A 23,825-nucleotide genomic window follows, 5' to 3' on the forward strand; every position below is an offset into this window, starting at 1 on the left:
AATCCAAGACTTCCCTAATCTGAATTGTTTTTCATTGCTAGGGAGTATACTTCCCACACGCTGTGTGTACTTTTTGGCCAGACCCTGATATTTGACTAATTGCAGCTCTCAAGTTATACATGCTGGTTTTGTATCTCCAAATGTGCTTTTCAGAGGATCTGGCAAAAGCAGGTATTTCAACAAGTGTTCCCAAGATTGGTGTGAGCATCACTAGCTAAAGGTTGACTCAAGATTGATGGTATGTGAGGGAGAAAACCAAATGATCCAGACTAGTAAAGTCCTCTCCCTTCAAGTTTTAGCATTATTCATCGATTGTGGATTTTTTTAACTAAAAATTTTCTATTGTGTCTTTAAAGATGCTCAGAAATGTTGGGGTGGGGAGAGAGAAAATAGCACAGGATTTTGAGCAAATTATTGAGAGCATAATGGGTACTGTGATTTAGTGATACAGAAACTCAAATAGAATTGATTACAATTTGTGACATCGCAATAAAAGGACAACAGCCTGGGTCATTATCTTATCATTATTAACCAAGTTTATATATATTTAGTATAATAGGTTCAGACACCAAAAAAGAATTTTTAAATATTAGGAGTAAAGCTATGCTCTTCAGGAAGCTGACCCTGTCTTTTAAACTGAAATTGTTTCCTAAACTTCCTAAAACATGATGCTTAGTCTGTTTCATATTACAATCCCAAACTGTTAAATATGTTTCTTCCTATGGAAATAAAGTACAAGAGACTCTCCTTAAGCCCTTCACATATTTTAGCCAAAGGTTAGATTTTGAAATACACTACAGCTTTTAACAATTGTGCTATTCTCACTTTGAAGTGGGCATATTAAAACTCTTAAGCTACAGCATATGCAATGATTGCTGAGCACATGGCAAAATTGCTATAGCAACACAATCGCTAGTTTTGCTCCTGAAATGCCCTATTTGGGTAGCAAGTAATCTAGATGAAGAATGGTCCTTAGACTCCTGCTTCTTATTGTAGCCTCTGTGTGGGCCTGAGGGTGGGTAGGATTTGATTTTCTCTTTTCTGAATTCAGAGAAACACACAAACACAAATACATATGTATATACTTACATATCTACCTATATGCATATTCTTGATTAAATTGTATGAATCAATGCTTTCATTTTAGCTGTGTGAAGAAAAAGGAGTAACATATTACAAGGACCCATGCCCTAAGTGTTAATTGGCAGGGGAGAATTCCTTTGTGTTCAATACATTAAAAACTCCCAATGTATGTAATTTTAGAAAATTTCTGTTTGCCCCTAATGAAACATAACATGCTAAAATTGCATTGAAAGGTGTAATGGTTTCTTATCTTTACTTTGCAATCATGTTCTGGGCCATTTCTGTTCAATAAATACATGGTATTAAAATTTTCTATACGGTATGCAACTCAGACATTAAAAATATTCCCCATGAGATATAATTAAATTAAAATTATATAGTGCTGCAAATATGGTGTAGTCAGGGTGTTTTGGAGTATGTGCAAGGTCTATAATATTGATATTTGCAAGTATTAGAATTATCCAAAATAAACAAACAATAATAAAAACTTCATGACAACAAGATTAGAAACAAAAGGAATCCAAATGTGCAGCCTAAAAATTTGCAAGTACTCACCTCTTCTTCTAAGTTGGGAAAATAAGAGAAACAAAAACCAGGTTTATACACGGTAGGTGAATGCACGTCACTCAGTTAGCAGATACTCATCTTCCCAAAAGAATAGAAGTGAAAGCAGAAACTAGATTCCAAGTTTAGAACTGTGACCTGACCATGTTTTTGTAATTACAGCTGAGATTATGTTGGCTGTATTAACCCAGGTATATAAAGATATAAAGTCAATATGAAATAAGGATTAATCAGTTGTAAACACTAATAAATGAAGAATAGGCAAAGGCATACAATTCAGGATAACTGATAATCTGTTAGATCTAACTGGCTACTACTCTCTTGTGAAGTTATCAGACTGACTCTGTGGAAAGCCTTCATGTACTACATGGGTCCTTACCAATTTTCTATTTTTATTTACTCAGCCCTGGGGCCAAACTCATACTGAAAAGAAAAATTGTTAGTTTCTGGTATTGAAATAAGTACCTCTGACAAGGAAATCAAATAAATAATTGATTTATATTCCCGAATCATTTATCTTCATTGGCAGACAACTACATTACAGATACGAGGCTCCATTCTTGTGAAAGCAACACTCCCACTGACTCAAATAAAAAATTATGGAATGCAGTTCAAACAGAGTTTCAAAATTTTATGCATCATTTACTAAAATTTGAACAAAACCCACCTAACTTCCTTTTGAAAATGTTCACTCTGTTAACAAGAACTGAGTTTAAAATGATTACTTTACATGGAGAATAAAGATTGGTATGACGTGTACACTTAATGTATAAAATAACTCTTCTTACAGAACATTAAGCTATCTTAATGTATTCTTCAAATTCATGAAATATTCCAAATAATTGGTACGTCTCACTAAATTTCAGTCACTCAAATTTAGTAGTGAGTAGCTATAATCTCACAAAACAAACTTTGATAATTTCCTTTGTTTACTGCCTTGTGTTATAAACTTCAGAAAAGACGAAACTATACAAAATATAAGCCATTTTATACCATTCAAATCTAGTTGAAGAAACAGAGATTATATATATATTGTATATATAAATGTCTATGAATATAACTTTCATAAATAATATATATTGAGTGATAAGCAATTATGATTTGTGTACCTTGAAAATGGTTGAATATTGTTAATTTCATATGGATTAACCTAATATACATATACAATTAACACATATGAGTATAATGAAAATAGAAGTACAAATAAGAAAGCCGAGGACATGTTTACTTATAACGGGGTTTTATAGAAAGTTTCATTGACAACATTGCATTTGAGCTTCTTCTTTAGGAATGAGTAGGATTTTGACAGAGGTGGGATGGAGGAAAGTATGGTGTGAAGAATAATTAATTCATTCAACACATATTTATTAAGCACCTACTAATTACTCAACACCAAGTTAAGCATGGAACTGGAACAGTGAAAAAGACTGACATCACCCCGGATTTCATGGAGTTCACTCTGCAGCTTATAATGTTTAGACTGAAGAGAAGAGCTAACTTGGGAAAGAAGATGTGATAACTGTTCTTTTCAATTATCTAAGATTCAAATAGGACAGGATGTGACCAGACTTATTTTCTCAAGTTCCATATGACATAAGTAGGTCCATGAACTCAAGATAACAGAAAATTGGATACACTCAATTAACGAAGAGCCAACAATTCATTAAGTTTAACTACATGACTGCCACAGTTCTCGTAACATGGTTTCTATGACTCTAGAACACAAAAGTGTAAAGAAAAGAGTGTATGCATCATTTAATAAAATTTACACAAATTCCCCCTAATTTCCCTTTAAAAATGTATGAGCAGCATTTCCTAAATCATATCCTGATGTGACAGTAGTCTCATGATATGTCAACAGAGGTTCTATGAAAAAGAGTTCAATTGCCAAATAGCAAAGGAGGTTTTTCTATTGTGGAACTTTCTGAGACTTTCACGTGGTAATACACATTTGGCCTGAATGTTCATGTCTGCCCCCCCAAATTCATATGTTGAAATAATAACTTCTTAGGTGATAATATTAGGAGGTGAGGCCTTCTTTGGGAGGTCATTAGGTCATGGGGAGTGGCCCTGATAAATGGGATCACTGCCCTTACAATTTGTTTGTTTGTTTGTTTGTCTTTTGGGGGGCTGGCTGGTATGGGGATCCAAACCCTTGACCTTGATGTTACAAGGCTGCACTCTACCCAACTGAGCTAATCAGCCAGCCCAACTGCCTTTATAAAAGAGGCAAGAGAGTGACCCCTTGCCCCTTCCACCAAGTGAGGAGCAGTGAGAAGGCACCATCAATGAGGAAGCAGTCCCTCACCAGACATCAAATCTTCCAACACCTTGATCTTGAACTTTCCAGCCTCCAGATCCATGAGAAATAAGTTTCTGTGGCTTATGAGCCACCTAATTTACGGCATTTTGTAATAGCAGCCCAAACAGACTAAGACAACTTTATACTTTTCTCCACAGGGGAATATAATTATTTGACCTGAAAAACAAAGCTTTTACTTGTTTGCTTGTTTTTCAAAATAACACCTATTAAGGACTTATAAGACACTGGTGATTTGCTGAACACAGTTTGAGAGGAAAAACCAAATTGGCCTACACAGAGGGCATATGGCACAGGAGAAACTATTAGGATAAGGCTAGAAAGTTTGACTAGGACCTATCCACACTGAAGACTTTGAAGATAAGACCAAGGAGGATGTGCTTCACTCCCTGGACAAAGGGAAGCCACTGTGTATTTTTGAGAAGAGGAGTGACAGTCACTTGGGCCTGTGTTTTAGGCCTGTAACTGCCTGGAAAAAGGACTGCCAAGGAGAAAAGCCAAAACCAAGAAGGTACAGGAGGCCACTATAATAATCAAAGAGGTATGCAATAAAGGCTTGTACTAGGAGATTAGAAGAAAGAATTAAAAGCAGAATGATTTAAGAAGGAATTGGCAGTTTTTGATGATCACTGGCTGCTGGAGTGAGGGATGAAGCTGAGATTTCTATTTTGGTGCCGGGATAGAGAGAAGAGGTATCTGAAATAGGAATATGGAGGATAAAGAATTTCAACTGTGCCACTCCTGCAACAAACAGGAACTTGAGTGAGTACAATGTATCTGTGAAAGCTCCATGTTTGAGTAGAAGCAGTTCACTTAAATTGGTGCCCAATTATAGCCTCTCTTCATCAATTTCTTTTTCTTTAAGGCTTACCACCTTTTGCTAATTGTCTAAATATTAAAGATCTTCAAGAATAAAAAGAATCAAATCCTAAGCACTAGCTTATGCTATTACATTAAAGAATCACAAAGGCCTACATATGGAAAGGCAAGGAAGGCAGATGAAAGTATGAAAGGTACACATTTAGCTGACATTCTGAGCCAGACTTTCTTTTCCTGAGAAAAGGGATAATTGTATTGCATGGCTCTTTTTTAGACCAACTGTTCTGTGTTCAGTAGTTAGGCAGAATTTAGGGAGACAATGGGCACAGGGTCAAGAGCAAAGGTTTGGGAAGCACAGAGCCTTGGGTTTGTATCCTAGTTCTGCCACTTCCTCTTTATGTGATTTGGAGAAGGTTAGTTTCTTCATTTTGCTGAACCTCAGTTTCCTCATTCACAAAGGAGGATCCCAGAAATTATCTCATGAGATTGTTGAAATGACTAAAGGACATAATACATGTCAGGTATTCAGTATAAGGCTTGCAACTCTTTTTATTGTTGTTATCTTGGTCCTATTGATAATTTCTGCTAATTTAAGAATAATTAAATATGAAAAGAAAAAGTCTCAGGGATTATTAAAATTTCAAAATAATCATGGTTTCTAAACTCCCTTGCTTCTTCTTAGAGGAAAAATATTTGCTTTTAAATGGTGGATCTTAAGTACCATGGAAACAAGAGTTGAAAAGACTTCAAGCAAATAGAAAGCAAGAGTCTGAGTTTTTCTTAAAAAAATAACCATAAAATTTTGAGCAGATCAAGATTTCTATGGAATTTGGAAGGCAATATAGGTATGTATTACTATATTACAAACCAACATCTTCTGAATATTGAAAAATTCTAAACCATTTAATATATGCTGCTTTCCACTTTCCTGTTTCTTATATTACATATATGCAAGAAATGCAAATGTGGTTTAAATGATAGAAAAGCAAACAGTAATGGTGATGAATGATCTTTAACCAGTACATTTTATTATGATCAATGGTATAACTTTGCTCAGGGAGTACAAATAATCATTTGCTTCATATTTCTTTATAAGACAGTCTACTTAATGGCTTCATAACTTAAAAGGAAGAATTTTGTGAATTGAAGAAGACCTTTTTGTTCTTTTTTCAGTTTTATTGTTTTCTAGTTTTTCAATGTGAAGTTACCTTTGATAGAGATTCTAGTGAATGTAGTTAATTTTTCTTAGTTGAAAGGGAGTGTATCTGATTGCCACTAAATATGCTTTCAAATATTCTAAGGCTGAGGTTTGTATAAAAACAAACCTCTTGTTTGCAATGACTCTGTCCTATCATCTGAGAACAATTCTGATTTTTTAAATAACAAGAAATTTTCTCTGATTTGCAATATATTTCAAGACTTAGTGTATTCTAACATTTCTTGCTATTAAGAACTTCTAAGACCCCAACAATACTATAGTCGACTGTAATAAGTAGAAAGTTGAAGACCAAGGCTGCAGGTGAATCCAGCTTCAGGGGAAAAAAACCACAAATGGTTCTATTTCAATTCCATCTACAATGTTTCTGATCTCATAGGAAAGCAAAGAGCTCTAATATAAGAGGCCTACAGATTTCCCCCCAATATTTGTCCAGGCTGGAGATTTATGATAGATGGCAAAGAGATGCAATAAAGTGGTATGGGATTTTATTCAGGTTTCATTATTTGAAAATACATTCACAGGATTAAAAAAAAAAATCAAACAATAAAAGTCTCTTATCCCAGATTCTAAGCTGTCAACTTCTTGTATATTTGTCCAGAAAATTCCAATGCATACACAAATATGTATGTGCATCCTCCTTCTTTACAGAATGGGAACATATCACACAAAATGTTCTGTACTTTGGTTTTCATGTAAAATTTTATCTGAGAGATTTTTCCACAACTTCACATGTGTAGCAACCTCATTGTTTTAAAAAGTATCACAGTATTCCAAACTAGGGATGAACAGTCGTCCCCGACATCTGCAACAAAGGTGCAATAGACAACCTGGCACACAAGTCTTCGTGCACATTTGTAATTTTATTTTTAGATCATTCCTAGATTTGTAATTAGTCACTGAAAGGGTAAATACCTTTCAATACTGATAGTATTTTCAAATTGGCCTTTGAAAAGATTGTACCAATTTTTACCCCCATCAACGAAATGTGTCTTTAATGAATACTGTGTACTAAGAAATGTTTTGATCTTGACAACATCTCCTGAGATGCTTATTTACCATTTGCCTTTCTTTCTCTGTTATCTCCATGTTTAAGCTCTACTCAATTGTCCATTGGGTTGCTGGTCTTTTTCTCCAATATGGCTAAGAGCTATTCATGTATTAATTAAATTAGCCCTTTGACTCATACGTATCCACAGATACTATAACTACTTATAACTAGTTATCTTTTCTGTCTTGTGGCTTTGTTTGTGGTTTTCTTGCCTTGTATATTCAAGTTTAATAATGCCTTCCTGTAAGGCTTCTAGATTTTGTGTCTTAATTGAAAAGGCTTGTGCCCATCAATGAAACCAACCAACCAACCAACTGACAAAGTGCCAAAATTTTCTCCTCGTGATGATGATAATGATGATGATGACTTTAAGCCCTAAACATCTAAAATTTATTTTATTATAAAGAATGAGATGGAACCCAAGCTTTATTTATTTATTTTTCTATTTTTCAACTGTCTCCCTGTTGTCTCAACTCATGTATTGAATAAACCCTTTTCCTCACTGGTTGGAAAACTTATCTTTATCACATTCTAAAATACCTTAGGCATTTAAGTATTTCTTGGTCTCTATTTTAATCCATTAATTTATGTTTCTTGTCCTCTGACAAGATGAAACTCTTAACTTTTTTAGCTTTACAATATAAAGAGCTGGTGTTCTTTTATTACTCTATTATTTCAAAATTCTTCCAGCTATTCTCACAAATTATTTTTCATACAATGTTGGTGACCTTACAGATTCATTTATACATAGCAGACTAAAAAATATTCAGCCTTTCTATTCAATAACAATATACATATCTCCATTTATTCAAGTCATGGTATTTCTCTTTGTCTTTGAGTAGAATTTAAAATTTTCCTTTCTAAAATTCTGCAAATTTCTTGTTAAGTTTAAATCTATATATGTTCTTTTACATTGCTATGCTAAATGATACCTTATTATTACCTTTTAATTTGAATTGGCTACCTGTACATAGAAGAGTTAATGTTTACACAAATTTATCAGCCACTTTCCTGTATTCTCTTAATGGTGTTTTTTTCAAATGTTTTCTTTTAAAACTACATAAGTTTTCCAGATATACAAAATCACACCATTGGTCATAAATGATAAATTTTCACTTTTTTTTACAATCTAGTATATCAACATTTGGCTGGATGCTGGCTTTCTTGTAAAGTTTTGGATGAAAATGAAAGCTAACAGAAAGCTACACTGCATTTGACTGCATCCCTGAATCTCTGAAGAATTGTGCAAATATTGGAGCTCCCAAATCGTCCCTTAGTTCTCATCTAGCTATTCTGAGTTTGAATGAAAACATGCCATGTAATTTAGTTTATATTTACTTTAAAAGGTAGTTGTAATCATTGGCATGTAGAATATTAAATAACTTTGTGTAGAAATATAAAAAACAAATGTTTTAAGAAAGTAAACCAATCTCTCTCTCTCTCTCTGTCTATATATACGTATGTATATCTGTAGCAGTGTGTTACCAACATAGCTCGAAGTTGGCAGATGTGCTCGACATCAGTGCAGTTTTGTTTTTATTTATCATCTTCCTATATAGGCATTTTCATTAATTTAAAAGAGACAAGCCTAAATATATTGTGACTCTCGTTTTAGCTTTTGTGATTTATTTCTTTTTCCTCTTATCATTAAAAGCTTATGTATTTGAAATCTTTATAAATAAATGAGCTGAAACAAATAAAACTCAACTCACTTGAGATTTTTGAAGACATCTGGTGGAGTTATTTTCTGTGTAATTAGACCAAGAGGTGAGACAATTCCCTGAAGTAAGCCACCCTACAACTGGATACCCAGTTATTTCTGCACTCATCAGCTTGCATGCAATGAGCATATTGATTCACAAATTGACAAGCAATTATGTAGAGCTGCCACCTGATTTTATAAAACCATTTATGTTATGTAAGTATATGCCCCAAATGCTTTTTTAAAAGTTGCCTCTTCTCAGTCCTCTCACGGCTTTTTCTATTTCTTTTTGTTCTATTTCCTCAATATGCTATTTATGTTGTCAGGGACATTGAAAGCAGATCCTGTTCAAGTGCTGATCTCAACTCACCCCTCATTAATCCAACACTTGGGCACAAATATGAATTATTTACAATTTGGTTTTCAAAAACATGTATCAAGTTTAGTACAAAGAGGTATCTATAAGGGATAACAAAAGTATTTAAATGCTTATATTTTTGTCATATTTGTCACTATCTTGGAAATGTTAATGAACAAAGTCTTAATACTTAAAATATATCTTAATATAAAATCATAGATGTGAAAAGGATCTGAAAGTCCAAAGAGTCATTCTCCCTACTGAAGAGAAAAAACACTTAAACCACCATAGAAAGATACGTATTTTTCTAATTGAAAAGAATTCTAGGAGATCCCACAACTTTCTTAAGTTATCCATCAGGGGATAAAGAATTACTATCAAGAAAGTTTTCTTTGTAGGCAATGTACATCCCACAGAATCGACTTCATCCTTTCTATGCCTTCAGTATTTTCTCTTTAAGGTGATATTTACAAAGTAATAAGGTCAGGAGTTTGAATTATGCCAAGGGCAAGATGCTCTGAGCAAGAACCATCCAGAAAGTGGCTACACTTGCCACTTCTGTTCCTGGATCCCCCACTGTCACTGTTCTCAGTCACCCTCAATTTAACTGTAGATAACAGTTAGAAAATAAGGATTCGTTTTTGATCATAAGTTAGGAACTTACAATACTCTGAATCTACAACATTTACAAATTCCTCAGAAATGTATAAGGGGTAACTATGCATATGAATTAACATTTGACAGTGATGTAAACAAGTACAATTTTTCCTTAGTTGAACATGCTCCTCAGATCTCAGGATATTTAGATATGACTAGTACACAAGTGCAATTTAAGGACATCTTTGACTAGGGCATTTAACATTAATTCATACCATTCATTCACATTATTTATTTTCTGAAGGATGAACCACATTTTAATTTCATGTAGTCCAGCAGGAATCAAGTCAGGATTTATTCATCACATTTTACTTTGCAATGTGTGGAATGAGATCATCAGATCTTAACCAAAGCAATTCAAAACTTTTTACCCAAGGATAACAACTCCATTTTCAATTTTACTAATTGAATCCAGCATGAGGACAGGCCAAAGTAGTGACTAAGTGAACCTTGAACTGAAATCCAAAATGCCATGGAAAACTCACCGGAAGTTTCGTCTACTCTCTCATCTACTATGTGGTCCTTCTGATGAACCCATTCACTATTGCACTTGAAGTAGATCTGGGTGGCAGGGCTTGCTTTACAGTACAGGTTCACAGGCTTATTCTTCACAATATAGGCTTCTTCAGGCTCAATAAGGAAATGTGGCAAAGGCTCAGGTGGATCAGATGGAAAAGTTTCTGGGAGTTCATGAAAAAAGTCATCGTCTATGAAACAAGAAGAAAGTGGAAAATGGTCAAACCACTGTTACAACTTGCCTTGTACTAGCTGTTCATTTAAAAATAATTTCTCATAAACTAATTAAGTGACTTAAATGCCTGCTATGTGCCAAGCCGCATGTTAGGTCTATTGACTGGTTGAGGAATTAAGGATCTGGATTACTATTCTCCTTTTTATACACGGCAAAACTCAACACCAGGGAGGATAGACAGATACATAAGTTGCCCTGGGCACACAGGTAGTAAATAGCAGAACTGGGACCAGAACTCAGGATTGTCTCACTTGAAAAACGTGATCTTTCCAATATATTTGTATTACTACACTTCCCATCACATGCTACTCTTGTGAGCAGACAAATGCAAAAGCAACTTCATTAGAAAAACTTGTGTGAAAAGCATAAGGCTCATAGATAAACTTGAAATCCTTTGCAAGGAGTTGAGTAGAAAGACTAGAAACATGAATTAAGAAACTTTATGTTTAGATTCAAATCTACTGTTATTTTCAAAAGATGCCACTATGTGAAATATTCATTCATTCAGTCAGTCAAAAAATATTTATTGAGCTCAGAATTATGCTAAGCACTGGAAATACAGATAATAGCATCAAGTTAGCCAATAGTAGAGCCATAGTACAGCTTACAGTCTAAAAATACTGTTTGGTCTTATTTTGAAACTATACCACAAATGTCATCTGGTGTTACATGACTAGTAAAACCCATCCTCATTAGAATATCACTGAGTGTTATCACGAAGAACAATAGTTTTATTTTAATAGAGCTGAAAATTGTCAAACATATTGCTCCCACCCTGATGTTCTAACACCACTGAATAAACAAAACCTAAAAACCACTTTAGATATTTGCATACTTTGAGGTACGTTTTTCTTTAGCTTGGATTCCAAATAAAAAATAAAATATCATAGAATGCCTTTTAATAAAACCTACTACCATGTTTTATGAAAGTCAAGGTAAAAGGAGTCTTTCCAATACACTATAAATAAGTTAAGCCTGGCGAGTATCTTCCTTTGAAGGATAGAGGACAACAACACTATTATTAATTCCCTAAATTGATTAAATACCCTTGGCCAATATGTAAGGTTAAAGCTCATAGGTCACAATTAAAAATTTTTACAAGTTCTTTAGAAGTGCATATATTCAGTAGCAAATATGGGATACAATATTGGTACTTAAAGACTGGTTGCTCAAATGTTACCTTGAAAATCATTTCATTACTCCTGTAGTTGTTGCCCTGTTTTGGAAACAGCCACTGGTGAAGTAGACATCTGTCCACTAAGAAATCTGGCCTGGGACCTTTTTCGTCCAGGTCATGGGAGAGCTGTCAAATAGGAAGGATGCCCAGTTTCTGCCTATCTGTTTGGTGGTAAAGATTGGTTTCACTTGCATCACAGACAAAACTAACTTTCAAAGCTGCTCCACGATGATAAATTCCTGACACTGGAATGTAAATGTTTCCTCTACCTAGCTTTCTTTCTCGCTTTATCTCCTTAATTTGCTTTCTTCTGGCAGAGCATCATTTTTAGTTTTTCCATTGTTGAACATCAAGGACCCAAACTGTCAGCTTACTAAAGAATAATCTTGTTTCCATCAATTTTAGCTCCTCTAGTCGATATGCAAGAATGTTCAAGACGGCTTAAATAAACATAGCTCAGAAAGGCAAAGGGATGAGAAACTAACTATTGACAGATCCATCAGCACAAAACTGATGTCTTAAAGGCTTTATTCAACCTCTTTTTTCTTAAAGCACTTACTGTTATATATGATGATGGACAGTGCTGATAATCAATAAAGCTCCACAAAATATATGATTCAAAGGTTATCTATTGTTTTTATTTATTGTGGATATTTATTGTTGTTATTATTCATGAAGGCAGAGGGTCAACTAGATTTTACTTTTTTATTATTGGTGTATGTTTGTATACACAAAAATGTGAACCCATTTAATAACTATACATTTATTAAATTATGCAGAGTATAAAAATTCTTTCTTTCAGCCATTGTTCTAGAAGGCGAAATTTGTTCCTTTAAAAGGAGTTATTGCAAGATACCAGATGACTGCACATTATCTTACCTTATTCAATAATGTAGCAAAAGTACTTACATGTTCACATCTTATAGAAAGACTACATAGAGAGGAACTAAAAATTGATTACCCTGCCTTGCCAAAGCATGTATTTCTTTCTTCTGATTATTTTATTGCAATCTACTGAGATGACTAATGGAAGCTAAAACTGTCATACATGTTTTCAAGTCAAAAAGGGCTCCGTTAAGTGCCAGGGTAAAAAAGTAATGCATTGTGCTCCTTGCTTTCTTTTTGGTTTGTGTTTGCATTTTATGTCTTTGCCCATTCATTTGTTTTCAATCTCTCTAAGTGATTGTGTTTCAAGATAGAAGAAAATTGGGCTTTATATTGTGATCCAATATGAGAGTCAATATTTTTAGTAAATTCTCGTAAATTAATATGACAAAAAAGTAATGCATTTAGAAAATATGTGGGCAAACTAACTTTATATTTCTTTAATTTTGAGAAATAAAGCTATGTCTTGGTTTGAGGCTACACACAGTATTGACTTTTCAAGGTGTTTGGCAACACCTAAAATGCAACTTATTAAGGAATGATTTCTATCATTTGAAAAGTTTTTTTCATGTGATAAATCCAGTGTTTCTTTTATATATCATTCTAGTTTCTGCAGAACCCATCTCTTGAAGTTGATCTAGAGATGCTTTAACCAACCACAACATATTAGTTTATTAATATTTCTTAGAATATTCATACAGTAAGTCCAAGTCTATGTCTTGAATGAATTCACATAAGGCGATATGGCATATCACATCAAATACTCAATTCAGGTGTTGGGAATGACATTAACAAAGAAAACTCAAGATCCTGAGTTAGTAGATATGTTTAGTGGCATAGCTATGACAAAATGCAAATGTACTGATTATCAGCGGAATCTCAGACCTGTGAAATTCTCGCCTGCTCCACTTGCAACAGATGGCCTAGGCACCTTACTCAACCACGGGAGCTGGTCCAGATAACAAGTTCCCCACCATCAAGTGAGGCACCCTGAGACCACTTTCTGATTCTTGTTCTATACACAAATATTGAGTGTTGGCATTAATTTCCAGATAAAGTGGTATTTTAGAAATTGTCTTCTTATGAAATTTTTTATGAAAAATTTTCTAGAGTAAGTTTTGAAAATTAAATGATAAAACCAATTCTGTGTCAACCAAAATAAAACAGAAAAACATTTGAGTATTTAAATAACCAGCATGTGAGGCCGGCCCGTGGCTCACTCGGTAGAGTGTGGTGCTGATAAATAACCAGCATGGCTACATCTATATGTACTTAACAAGGAAAAAATGATGAGCTATAAATGCCATTTACTCTCCATGAATATTTATCTCCTGTGCACTATGCATTTGCCTCTCACATATATGGAGGAATCTACTTTTCTACTTTGGTAACCAGTTTTATTCAGATATCACCAATTTTCAAAAAACTAGAAATATGAAACAAATTCTTAACACTAGAATGAAAGCTCTTGAAGGCATGGACTGTGCTGTTCTCACTGTCATTTTCTTTAAGTCTGGCATAGTGCCAGGTACATTATAAGAGGTCAATAAAAATCTTGTAAAATCATGAATATTATACTAATGGCAACTTAGATAAAAAAACAAAAAGATTCACAAGGCATTTTAGAGTTTATAGTGCCTCAAATTAATATACAAATATAAGATGTCATAACTGTATTAATATCTACAATTCAGGGATCCTGGTTAAAAATTTATTAAGAATTCTGAAATTGTGACAGTAGGACATTAAACCAAGCACTGTTCTTGTGTGACAGTACAGGTCACAAATCCATGAAGCCGGCCCTATCTACAAACATCAGTTAACTGAGCATTCCACCTCATAAGTCTGAAAAATGAAATTACACTGTTCTTAGTGGATATTCATTTTGGAACATTTTTGGCATTTCCCAGCTTTTTATGGTGATTAGATCTTTTGTAGGAAAAATGGTTTTTCAGACTGAGAAACTCAGGCTCCAATCCATCCTCTAAGCAAGTGTGTTTGCAGTGGTGAGAAAGTGAAGGTGTGAGATTTTATCTGTTCAAGGCCTTCACTTTGTATTTAATTCAGAGTCCATTGGCTTGATCCAAAACAAGTAAAATCTCTGCCACGCTGAGGCTAACTCTTTCAGGGCACTAGAGGACTGCTGAATACATGGAAATAAGAAAGTTTGAGATTCTACCTTGAGCTGGTAGATCAGTTCCTAGCATGCAATTCACTTTACTATATAAAAAACCAGCTTTCTGATACTATTTAGGTCCTGCTGCAAAAGTTATAAAAGAACAATTTTGATTTTTTCAGCAGGAAAATCAGAGAGTGCATCCTCTTATCACTTCATTTCTTAACATAAATATCCGAAGGAGTGATATCAGGGTGATAACAGAAACTCCATTTGTGAACAGCAACTTCAGAGTGTCAACTTATTTCTGGCAACATGCTACAGTTATCCTAAATTATTATATTTTGTATATATGCACACCCCAGCTGCTGATATTGACTGCATTGTGCTATCTGGGAAAAATTACTTGATTAATTAAATTGCTAAACAAGTTTTCTACATATAGTTCATTCAAATTAACAAAGTAAAATTTCCGAAGTTGCTTTTGTTCTGTACATTAAATTCAGTATTAACTTAAAGCTGTAATTGCCTTTTTTTATTTAGATGTAACATTAGTATTCATTTTATCCATCTCTAACATGTGACTTAATTATCCACTTTCTACTATTATTTGATAATGACATTCCAACAGCAGTGTCATTTTTATCTTGATAACAGTAAATCTCTCATATTTCCTTTTCTGTTATCTTATATAGGCTTTTGCTTTTTCATTTATATACAAGAAGAGAAAGCTTTGTGCCATGTATTATTTTTATAGACTTTCATTCCACTTAATTCTTGACAGGAAAATATTATGCTATGAACATCAATCTAGGAAGCTTTAGGTTGCTGGCTTTATTGCTATATATCAAGCCTTAATTTTCATCAACTTAATACATAAGTTTCTATATTTCTGAATCATAAGACTTAAACTATTATTGCTTATATCATAAAATATAGGACCATTATCTCTTTGTCTGAGACCTGAAGCGTATTCTTCTGAAATGGAATTTACTTCCAAATGATTCAAGAGCAATTTAAAATGAATGACTGCAAAGCTAATTTTATCTGCATTTGGATACCCATCCATCAGAGAGATAATTCATGATATATTATAACAAAAGGCAGATGGAATTAACTATTTGAATGAGACTCCAGCTTATTTTCAATGTTTTGATTAAAATATCCTCTGGAAGACAAAGACTACGGTCTATATTTTAAGCAACATGTTAATGGATTCATCTTTTAAATTCAAGTAGTTGAATCTAGAATGTCTTAAATGTACTACACATTTGGAAATACTGAATGATTTCTAACTTCAAAAGTAAAAACTTTTTATTTTTTGCTTTTAAAGAAACACTTGCCAAATTACCGCCCATACATTATTAACAGTGATATTAAGTTACCACGCTATCTGACATGCACTTACCTCTGAAACAAAGGCACCTCCTTTGTTGCCAGTTTAAGCCTTCATGACTTCTGTGTTTTACTAATATAAAACCCTACTAAGTTTTATCCTGCCTATCATCCTTATCTCTGCTATGTAGCCATATTGTGCTCTAAGAATAAATTTTTAAAAGCACATTTATTCCCTTCATCAAATAATAAATGTAAAGCAAGATGGTGAGTTTCTTTTTGATTATCAGGTTAGCTAAAAAATACTGAATGATTTTGAGGATCTGAGGAAAAGTACATTTGCCTATATTGGCTGAAATGCAAACGGGTATCATAGTGAGATAATTTGACAATATAAATAAAAATTAAATCTCTGAATACCTCCAAATAGGCTATCTCACTTCTTGGAATCCACGTTACAGACAGAACAACATCAAAATGTGAATACACATGTACTAAAATGTTCACTATAGCATTGTTTATTTAAGAAAGTACATGATGTATTACAACAACAAAAGGCAGCTGGAATTAACTATTTGAATGAGACTGAGAACAACTGACTATCAACTGAAGAATAGTTGAATAATTTCTGAAACATGCAACCAAGGGTACACTGTTCAGTCAATAAAATAAAAATAAGGAGGCAGATTTATATGTGTTGAGCTAGAAAGACATCCATTGTTTACTGAGCAAGTAAACAAGTTTTTGTTTGTATAGAATTGTGCCATTTTAGGTGTGTGTGTGTGTGTGTGTGTGTGTGTGTGTGCAGGTGGCTGCATCAATCAATCACAAGAAGAAAAAGATTAAGCATAGGCTGATGCACAAAAATATTAACACCCATTATTTCTGGGGAGAAGAATTGGAGGCTTTAGGGGAAACTTTTACCTTTTATTTGAAGCATATTTTTCAAATTCTAGATTATGGATGACTTACATTTTTTTTGTGTTTTTTGAGTTTTTATTCAAATTAAGAGATAGAGAAATTAAATATTTCCATGTGCAACCTATTGCTTCAGCTTAGAATAACCACTACAGGTTTCTCTACTAAGTTCAACCTTTCCAAATCAATGATCCTGACTCCATAAAAATTACTTGATGGCTCCATTAAAACCTGTGTTTACAGATCATGTTACTTGCAAGTATACAGCATTTACTTAATTCTTCCTGGCTTCATCTCATTTTTCTCCTATTTTCCATTGCCCTAATTTCTTCATCTCTCTGATCTCTAACTTTGAATTAACATAGTTGACTAACATAGTTTATCTTTCTAACATTTTGTTCAAAAATGAATATTTGTTGATCACCTTGTCCTAGCTGCTGTAGCTTTCAATGAAGTCTTTTTACTTCTAGAAACAAATCATGAGATAGGAGACATTAAATTTATGATAATCTGAATTTAAAATAGAAATTGGTCTATTAGTCTGGTTATGTAAACAGCACGTGTATAATTGATTGATACTTGATTAGTATTTGACTTTCACTTTAAAGTGCTTAATTTTAGGATGTTAGAAAGGTTTGCTAATATGTAGAGAGTTTTACACAGTGAATTAAGGAAAAGTTCAGCCATTTTTTATTCTCTATTAATGTTTTGAGTTGCAAATCCTATACTATTATCATGAACCACAGGAATTTGAAGAATAAAAAAATATCCCAGAGTAATATTATAGAAATTAAATAATTATTGACAGATAAATAAGACAACATAATCCTAGGGTTAACTCTTACTAGTTAACTAATAAGAATGATTTATCATATAGAATAATCTAATAAAGATTTGAAAATTCAATATTATAATATATTTACATGACACATGCTGATCTCTTTCCTGGAAAACTCTCTCTGATGCTCAATATTAAATGTCAACTCGGCTAGGCTGCAGCTCCCAGTTATCCAATCAAATATTAATCTAGGTGTTTTGTGATGTAATTAAATCTGTAATTGGCGGCCTTAAATAAGAGATATTATCCTTGGTAATCTGGGTGTGCCTGATTCAATCAGTTGAAAGGTCTTTTTAAAAGCAGAATTGAGGCTTCCCTGAGCAACACCTAGATTAGTATTTCATTGAATAACTGGGGGCTGTAGTCTGGCCAAGCTACACCATCAGACTCCCCACCATTTCATGCCCATCCTCTTTCATAACTCTTACTCATTCTTCAGGTACCAGGTTAAACACTCCTTCCTCTGAAGACCTCCCCATCCTGGGCTGAATCCCCTGCTATCTTCTCTCATTGCTCTGTGCTCCTCTCTTGTTCACATTTCTTCCCCACTAGATGGAAAGTTCAGAAGGTAAAGGAACATGATTATCTTATTTGTTTCTGCATGACCCATGCTTAATCCAGCACCTGGCATAGACTTCAGAGGTTTTTATTCTTTTTTCCTTTTCAATTAGCATTGCTATTCCTACAGAGGTTCTGCAGAGGTTCCAAAGAGGTTCTACAGGATAAGAGAGAAGTGTATTGGAATTACTCTATTAACCAAAATCATGAGAATTTAGAAAAAATACTTGTACAAAATACACCTTTAAATTTAAACTTTAAATAAATTAAAAAGGTGTTCCTTTAGTGTTTATAAGCAGGGATCCAGTTCCCACATTAAAAAAATATTATATCTATCTTCCATGCAAGACTTAACGTCAACTAAATGATTCCAACTGCATAATTGAAGTTGGATCTAAGGCATGTCATGCGTGGGAAATAATATGATACACCTGATACACCGTCTCTTCAGCCTCTTGGCCTCATCTGACACTTGACTTCATTGCACCACTTTTTCCTTTTGGAAACTTCCTTCTCTCTTGGGGACTGTGAATTAGCACTATATTGCTTCACATCCTACCTCTTCGACCTTTCTCTTTCTTCTTTGCTGCCTGAATATAGTGAGATACTCACTTACTAAGGTTTCTTCTATAGTCTCTCCCCCGGGCATCTAATCACACCAGTGACTTCAATTATCAGATCATGTCACACACACAACCTTCCACTCCACCTCCCTGCTTCTTAAAACCCTTCGATGCCTTTGCATTGACCGAGAATGAAATCAGACTCTTTACCAAGGCCAATAATGAGCCACCTGATCTGGTTGCTGCCGGTCTCTATGTCTCATTTCCAAGCCTCCTGTCCTTTTGTCACCATGCTCGAGACAGACAGACTGCTATGTGCATCTTTAAACACACCAAACTCGTTCCCACCATAGGGCACTGGCGCTTGCCCTTAGTCCTCTAGGAAGGATACTCCATCCCCTTCTTGCCATTTGGGTTTCAGTTCAAGATGTGTTCCAAAGAGAGGTTCTTGACCCCCCAGTCTCAATTCGATTGAGATCTTGCATCCTTCCAAGAACATTTCATTGCATTTGATTTCTCTTTACAACCTATAATGATCTCAAATTAGTTTGTTTACTGTTAGTTTTTCTTTCCTCTCCCACAAAACTCCAAGCTCTATGGGATCAGAAAATTTGTCCATTTTGTTCAACACTGTATTCTCTGCATCAGCATCAGAAGACCTTATCTTCCCATTAAAATTAGCTTCTTTTGACTCGGCTCAACATTTCTGACTACAAGATCATCCTTATGGTGAAAAGCTGAAAGTCCCATCTCCCCATCAGGCCCAATTCATTGACAGTGAGCTCTACATTGTTTCACTCACGTCAACTCCTACTCTCCTCATCGCCAGCATTCAAGCTGAGGACCTTATCATTTTTTTTCAGATTATTACAAGAGCCTTGATACTGATTTGCCTTGCTCCTGACTTTCCTCTCTCAATTCCATCTACACCAAATCACTAAATTAGCACCGCCAAGTGAAGGTGGAATCATAACATCTTCTACTGGAAACTTTCAGTATTCCATGTAACAGGGCCCAAAGTTTATACGATTTCCAGTTTATTTACCACCAGTCCACCAAAGCCAAATTTGGTGATTTTGTATTCCATAAACGCATCCCTTTAGGTTTTTTCAATGCCATATATTTACTCTGCACGTAATGCCTTATTCCCTATTGACTTTTTAATGCCTATCTCAATCCCATTCAAAATCAATCATTACTAATGTCATTGTTATCTTTACCTCTAGTACTTGAATTCTGGATCCATGCGTGTGTCTTTTTTGTAAATCATAGTTTCCATGTGGCATTTGATACCAATTCAGATTTTATGACTTTGCAAGGAAAGGATTAATTCTGCTTGTTGAGTAAGGATGTTGATTTTGAACCAATACCCCCACATTTTATTCTTTTTGTGGAGCAAATGACATTCTTCCAAAATTTATTCTTTTGAAAGATAGTATACCCAATATACTGAAGAAGACGGTAAGGGTATGAATCACCTCCAGCAAAGTACAGGATCGGTTAATGTTTCACATTTTGCCTCTCCTGCCACTGGAAATCACAATACTTGACACTTGGTCAAAAAATTATTAAACCTTCAAGCAGCAACACTTCCTTCTCCATGGGAGATCTCACTTCTCCTTGACACTTTACTCCTGCAGTCCCTTCAGGCTCCTGGCCTTTAACTTCCTCTCTCTCCCTTTAACCCCCATAACTAATTAAATCTGGACAAGTCTTTGGTGAAAATAGTTTTCTTCAAAGTTATTCATTCAAAGTTCCCCCTTAAGGCATTCTTTGTCACTTTAGCCCAGCCTGTTATCTTTACATGAAGTTGAAAGAGGTGAGCAGTTTTTAAGATAAAACATCTTTCAAGACCTAAATCCACCTTGATGCTTCAGATAAAGAGTAAATTTTGAAATATGAAAAAATGTTTCGGCAGCCATGAAATTGTTATTTTTCTAGAAGCTTATAAATAAACAAAAAGTTCCAAGGACTCTGGTCTTTCTTCAAGGCATTTAAACTTTAAAGATTTAATATTACTGTATATTTGGAGGTAGTTTTATTTGGGGGTCTATAATTAAATTCTACATAAAAAATGGAAAAGGATTAACCAACTGTACAGTTGAACTCCTTCTCAATAAGTTTATTTTGGGAATCATATTGGACCTCAGAATTAAGCAGCATTTTTAATATGGTTATCTATTTAGAAGAAGACAAAAGTGAAGACTTAAGAAATAAAGAATTAAGTCTGCAAATATGACACTGCTTATGAATTTTCTCTGTTAAGGTAAAAGAAAACTTGCCAAGTTGCCAATTACTTTAGACCTATTTCCACATCGCACAAATAAATAAAAAATAATGCTTTTATTTGCTTAAAAATTTAAAGATCAGGCTTGGAACTTTGTTGGTCAAGGGTGTTCAGCTCTAGGGCAAAAAAACTGCATGAGATTTAATGATGGCTCCATCATCACTTTAACGCCAGAGAAGTGTTTTCTAAGTTTAGTAACTGCTACTCATACAGTTTCTAAGAGGAAGTGAGGGAAGTTTTCTTTATGAAGCCATTTTTTTCTACATTATTTAATAATATTGGCTTCTCATTTTTTGTCTATCCTGTGGGACATGACTTTTTAAAGCTCCCTATGTTTATCATAGATGAAAACTTAAGTTTTGAAAGTTTGAGTGTGTTTCACAAGACTATCCATTTGCTTAATGGAAGAGCCAAGAAAGGAATCTAAGTCCTTCTGGCTTTGTAAGCCTGACTGCTTTGTACATGACACTGTGTCCTACAACATGAAAACTTGCTCATGAAGACAATTCTCTTATAGTACTATGGTCAGCAACAACATTGGAACCACTATAAAAAAATAGTAAATACTGATAAAGCACTTACAAAAGGCCAGGTACCCCACTAAGGACTTTAGATATATTCCCTCATTTAATTCCCTCAATAGCACCACGGATACTATCATTATCTCCATTCTAAAGAAGAAAAAACAGACAAAGAGTAGTCAATTAACTTGCCCAAGAGTCACACAGCTAATAAGTAGCAGAAATTTCCTTTGACTAACACTCAACACATAGATTAGAGAACAACCTGATGAGTAATCAGCTCTGTGGAGTTTCTCGTGGAACATCTCTTTATTAGTTAGAGGTCAAAATGAGAATTATACACATACTACTTTTTCAATACATAAGCGTATACATAAGGTATTTACTGGTGTCTTCAGAGATCAGAATGATATATTCTTATTGCTCTTTTATTTGGATTACTTTCTATTTTATTCAACCAACACATTTATAAAAACTGTTTTCAATTACCCGTGAAAGCTATTCCACAAGTTAAAAGAAAAAGACAGCAAATCATTGTCCACAATATGGAGAGAAACAACAAAACACAAGTGGCAAAGAATATGTATAACCAATTTGAAAACTGTTAACTGTTCCACAGAGTAAGGTATTGTTAAAAACTAGACAATTTGCAAAAAGAATAGAAGAAAAAGACTAAACAGTGCAATTCAAATACAATATTTAATCACCTTTCACTGTTTCTCATAAGCCAGAAATCTAAACTTGCATTTTATCTGCCTATAATGTGCTTCTTCATAATATCTATAATATGAAGCAATGACTATGAACTAACGTAAGCTGAGGTAGAGGAGGGCGAAGTGTGGAAAGACAGAAACACTGAGGCACCAGCTCTGGCCTCTTGTTACAGGAGGTGAATTTCTTTGAACAGTATCTCTTTTCCTTTCTACAAGGCCTCTGGTTTTATCAAACCTCCAAAAAAGAAATAGGAATTGACAATCTTTGCAAATATAAAGGAGTCAAATGACTTGTGGAAAGGACAGATAACAAGGTTTTCTCATGTTAAGGAGGCGTTTTATCAGAAATGCTCTCATGTCTAGAAAAAATAGGTCTTTGAGCACAGATGATCGTTTTCAGAAAGGCATATCCTTTCCGTCTTCCACTTCAGTAAACACGGGGAGTGAAAACACATTCTGTGAATGCAACCAGTTCACTGACATTAGTAGCATATCATTTTCCCAAAGTTTGAGAGAGCAATGGATTGATTTCAGGGTTCACAGTGGGGCAGGATAAGACAGCCCGGCTCACATGTCTTTTGGAAACAATATAAATTCATAGAGCTATTTGAAGGTTTCATGAAGATATGATAAACTACTGGATTTGGTTGCATGTTTCCTCCTGCAGGGACTATTTTATCCACTCCTCTTAGATAAATCAGGCTGATTTGTTGTTTGCATGCTCTGTTTTTCTTCAAATCTACTTAAATAAGCAGGTTGATTTCAGGGCAGATACCCTAACTCCCTCTTCCTCTGCATGGGTTCAACTTAAGTTCTTGTGAAATCACTACCCTTTTCTTACCTTCAAGATGGACTACCACAAAAAGTGAATTAAAAAGTAAACAAAACTAAGCTAAAATGAAATGTGGTCATCAAAGATATGCAGCTCTGTGCAGATGTGGACACAGAATCATGCAGCATTTATGAAAATGTCTCCTGTGCAGTGTGAGCTGCTGGCAGTTCGAATGCCTATGATACTTGAAAACACACACACTCCCTCAGGCCAAGTGTCACTTTGCTCCCACCAAAACCAGAACCATATCCAAATCAAAGCAAACAAAATGCTTTCAATAGTCAGGAGTACAGAGAAACCAGGCAGCCATTTGAATTTGATTGTTTCTGTTCAAGTCACTACCAGTACTTCAGGTAAAGCTTGTACTTATATGATCTCTCAGGAAAATCAAGCTGCATCTTTTAATAATTGGGAAATTGAGCTGATTTCTACTTGTGGAATATACTATAAAGCAAATGTACTTACAGGGTCTTGTTTTCCAAAGCCTAGCAGTTTCAAATATCGACCTTGTGGAGGCCTGGAAATTTTCCTCAGGCTGCAAAGTCTCTGTTGTAAGAAAAA

At 34.4% G+C, this 23,825-nt stretch overlaps 1 protein-coding gene across 1 annotated transcript in view; it reads right to left on the reverse strand.

The window, feature by feature from the left end:
• The window catches only part of UNC5C (unc-5 netrin receptor C), a 344,425-nt gene that overhangs the window by 131,266 nt on the left and 189,334 nt on the right, over positions 1 to 23,825 (reverse strand). The window contains exon 2 of the mRNA XM_063108393.1: positions 10,256 to 10,477. Coding sequence (XP_062964463.1) covers positions 10,256 to 10,477 — 222 coding nt within the window. The remainder of the gene's footprint in view (positions 1 to 10,255; positions 10,478 to 23,825) is intronic.

Source organism: Cynocephalus volans, chromosome 9 (assembly GCF_027409185.1).
Source record: "Cynocephalus volans isolate mCynVol1 chromosome 9, mCynVol1.pri, whole genome shotgun sequence".
Taxonomy (NCBI): domain Eukaryota; kingdom Metazoa; phylum Chordata; class Mammalia; order Dermoptera; family Cynocephalidae; genus Cynocephalus; species Cynocephalus volans.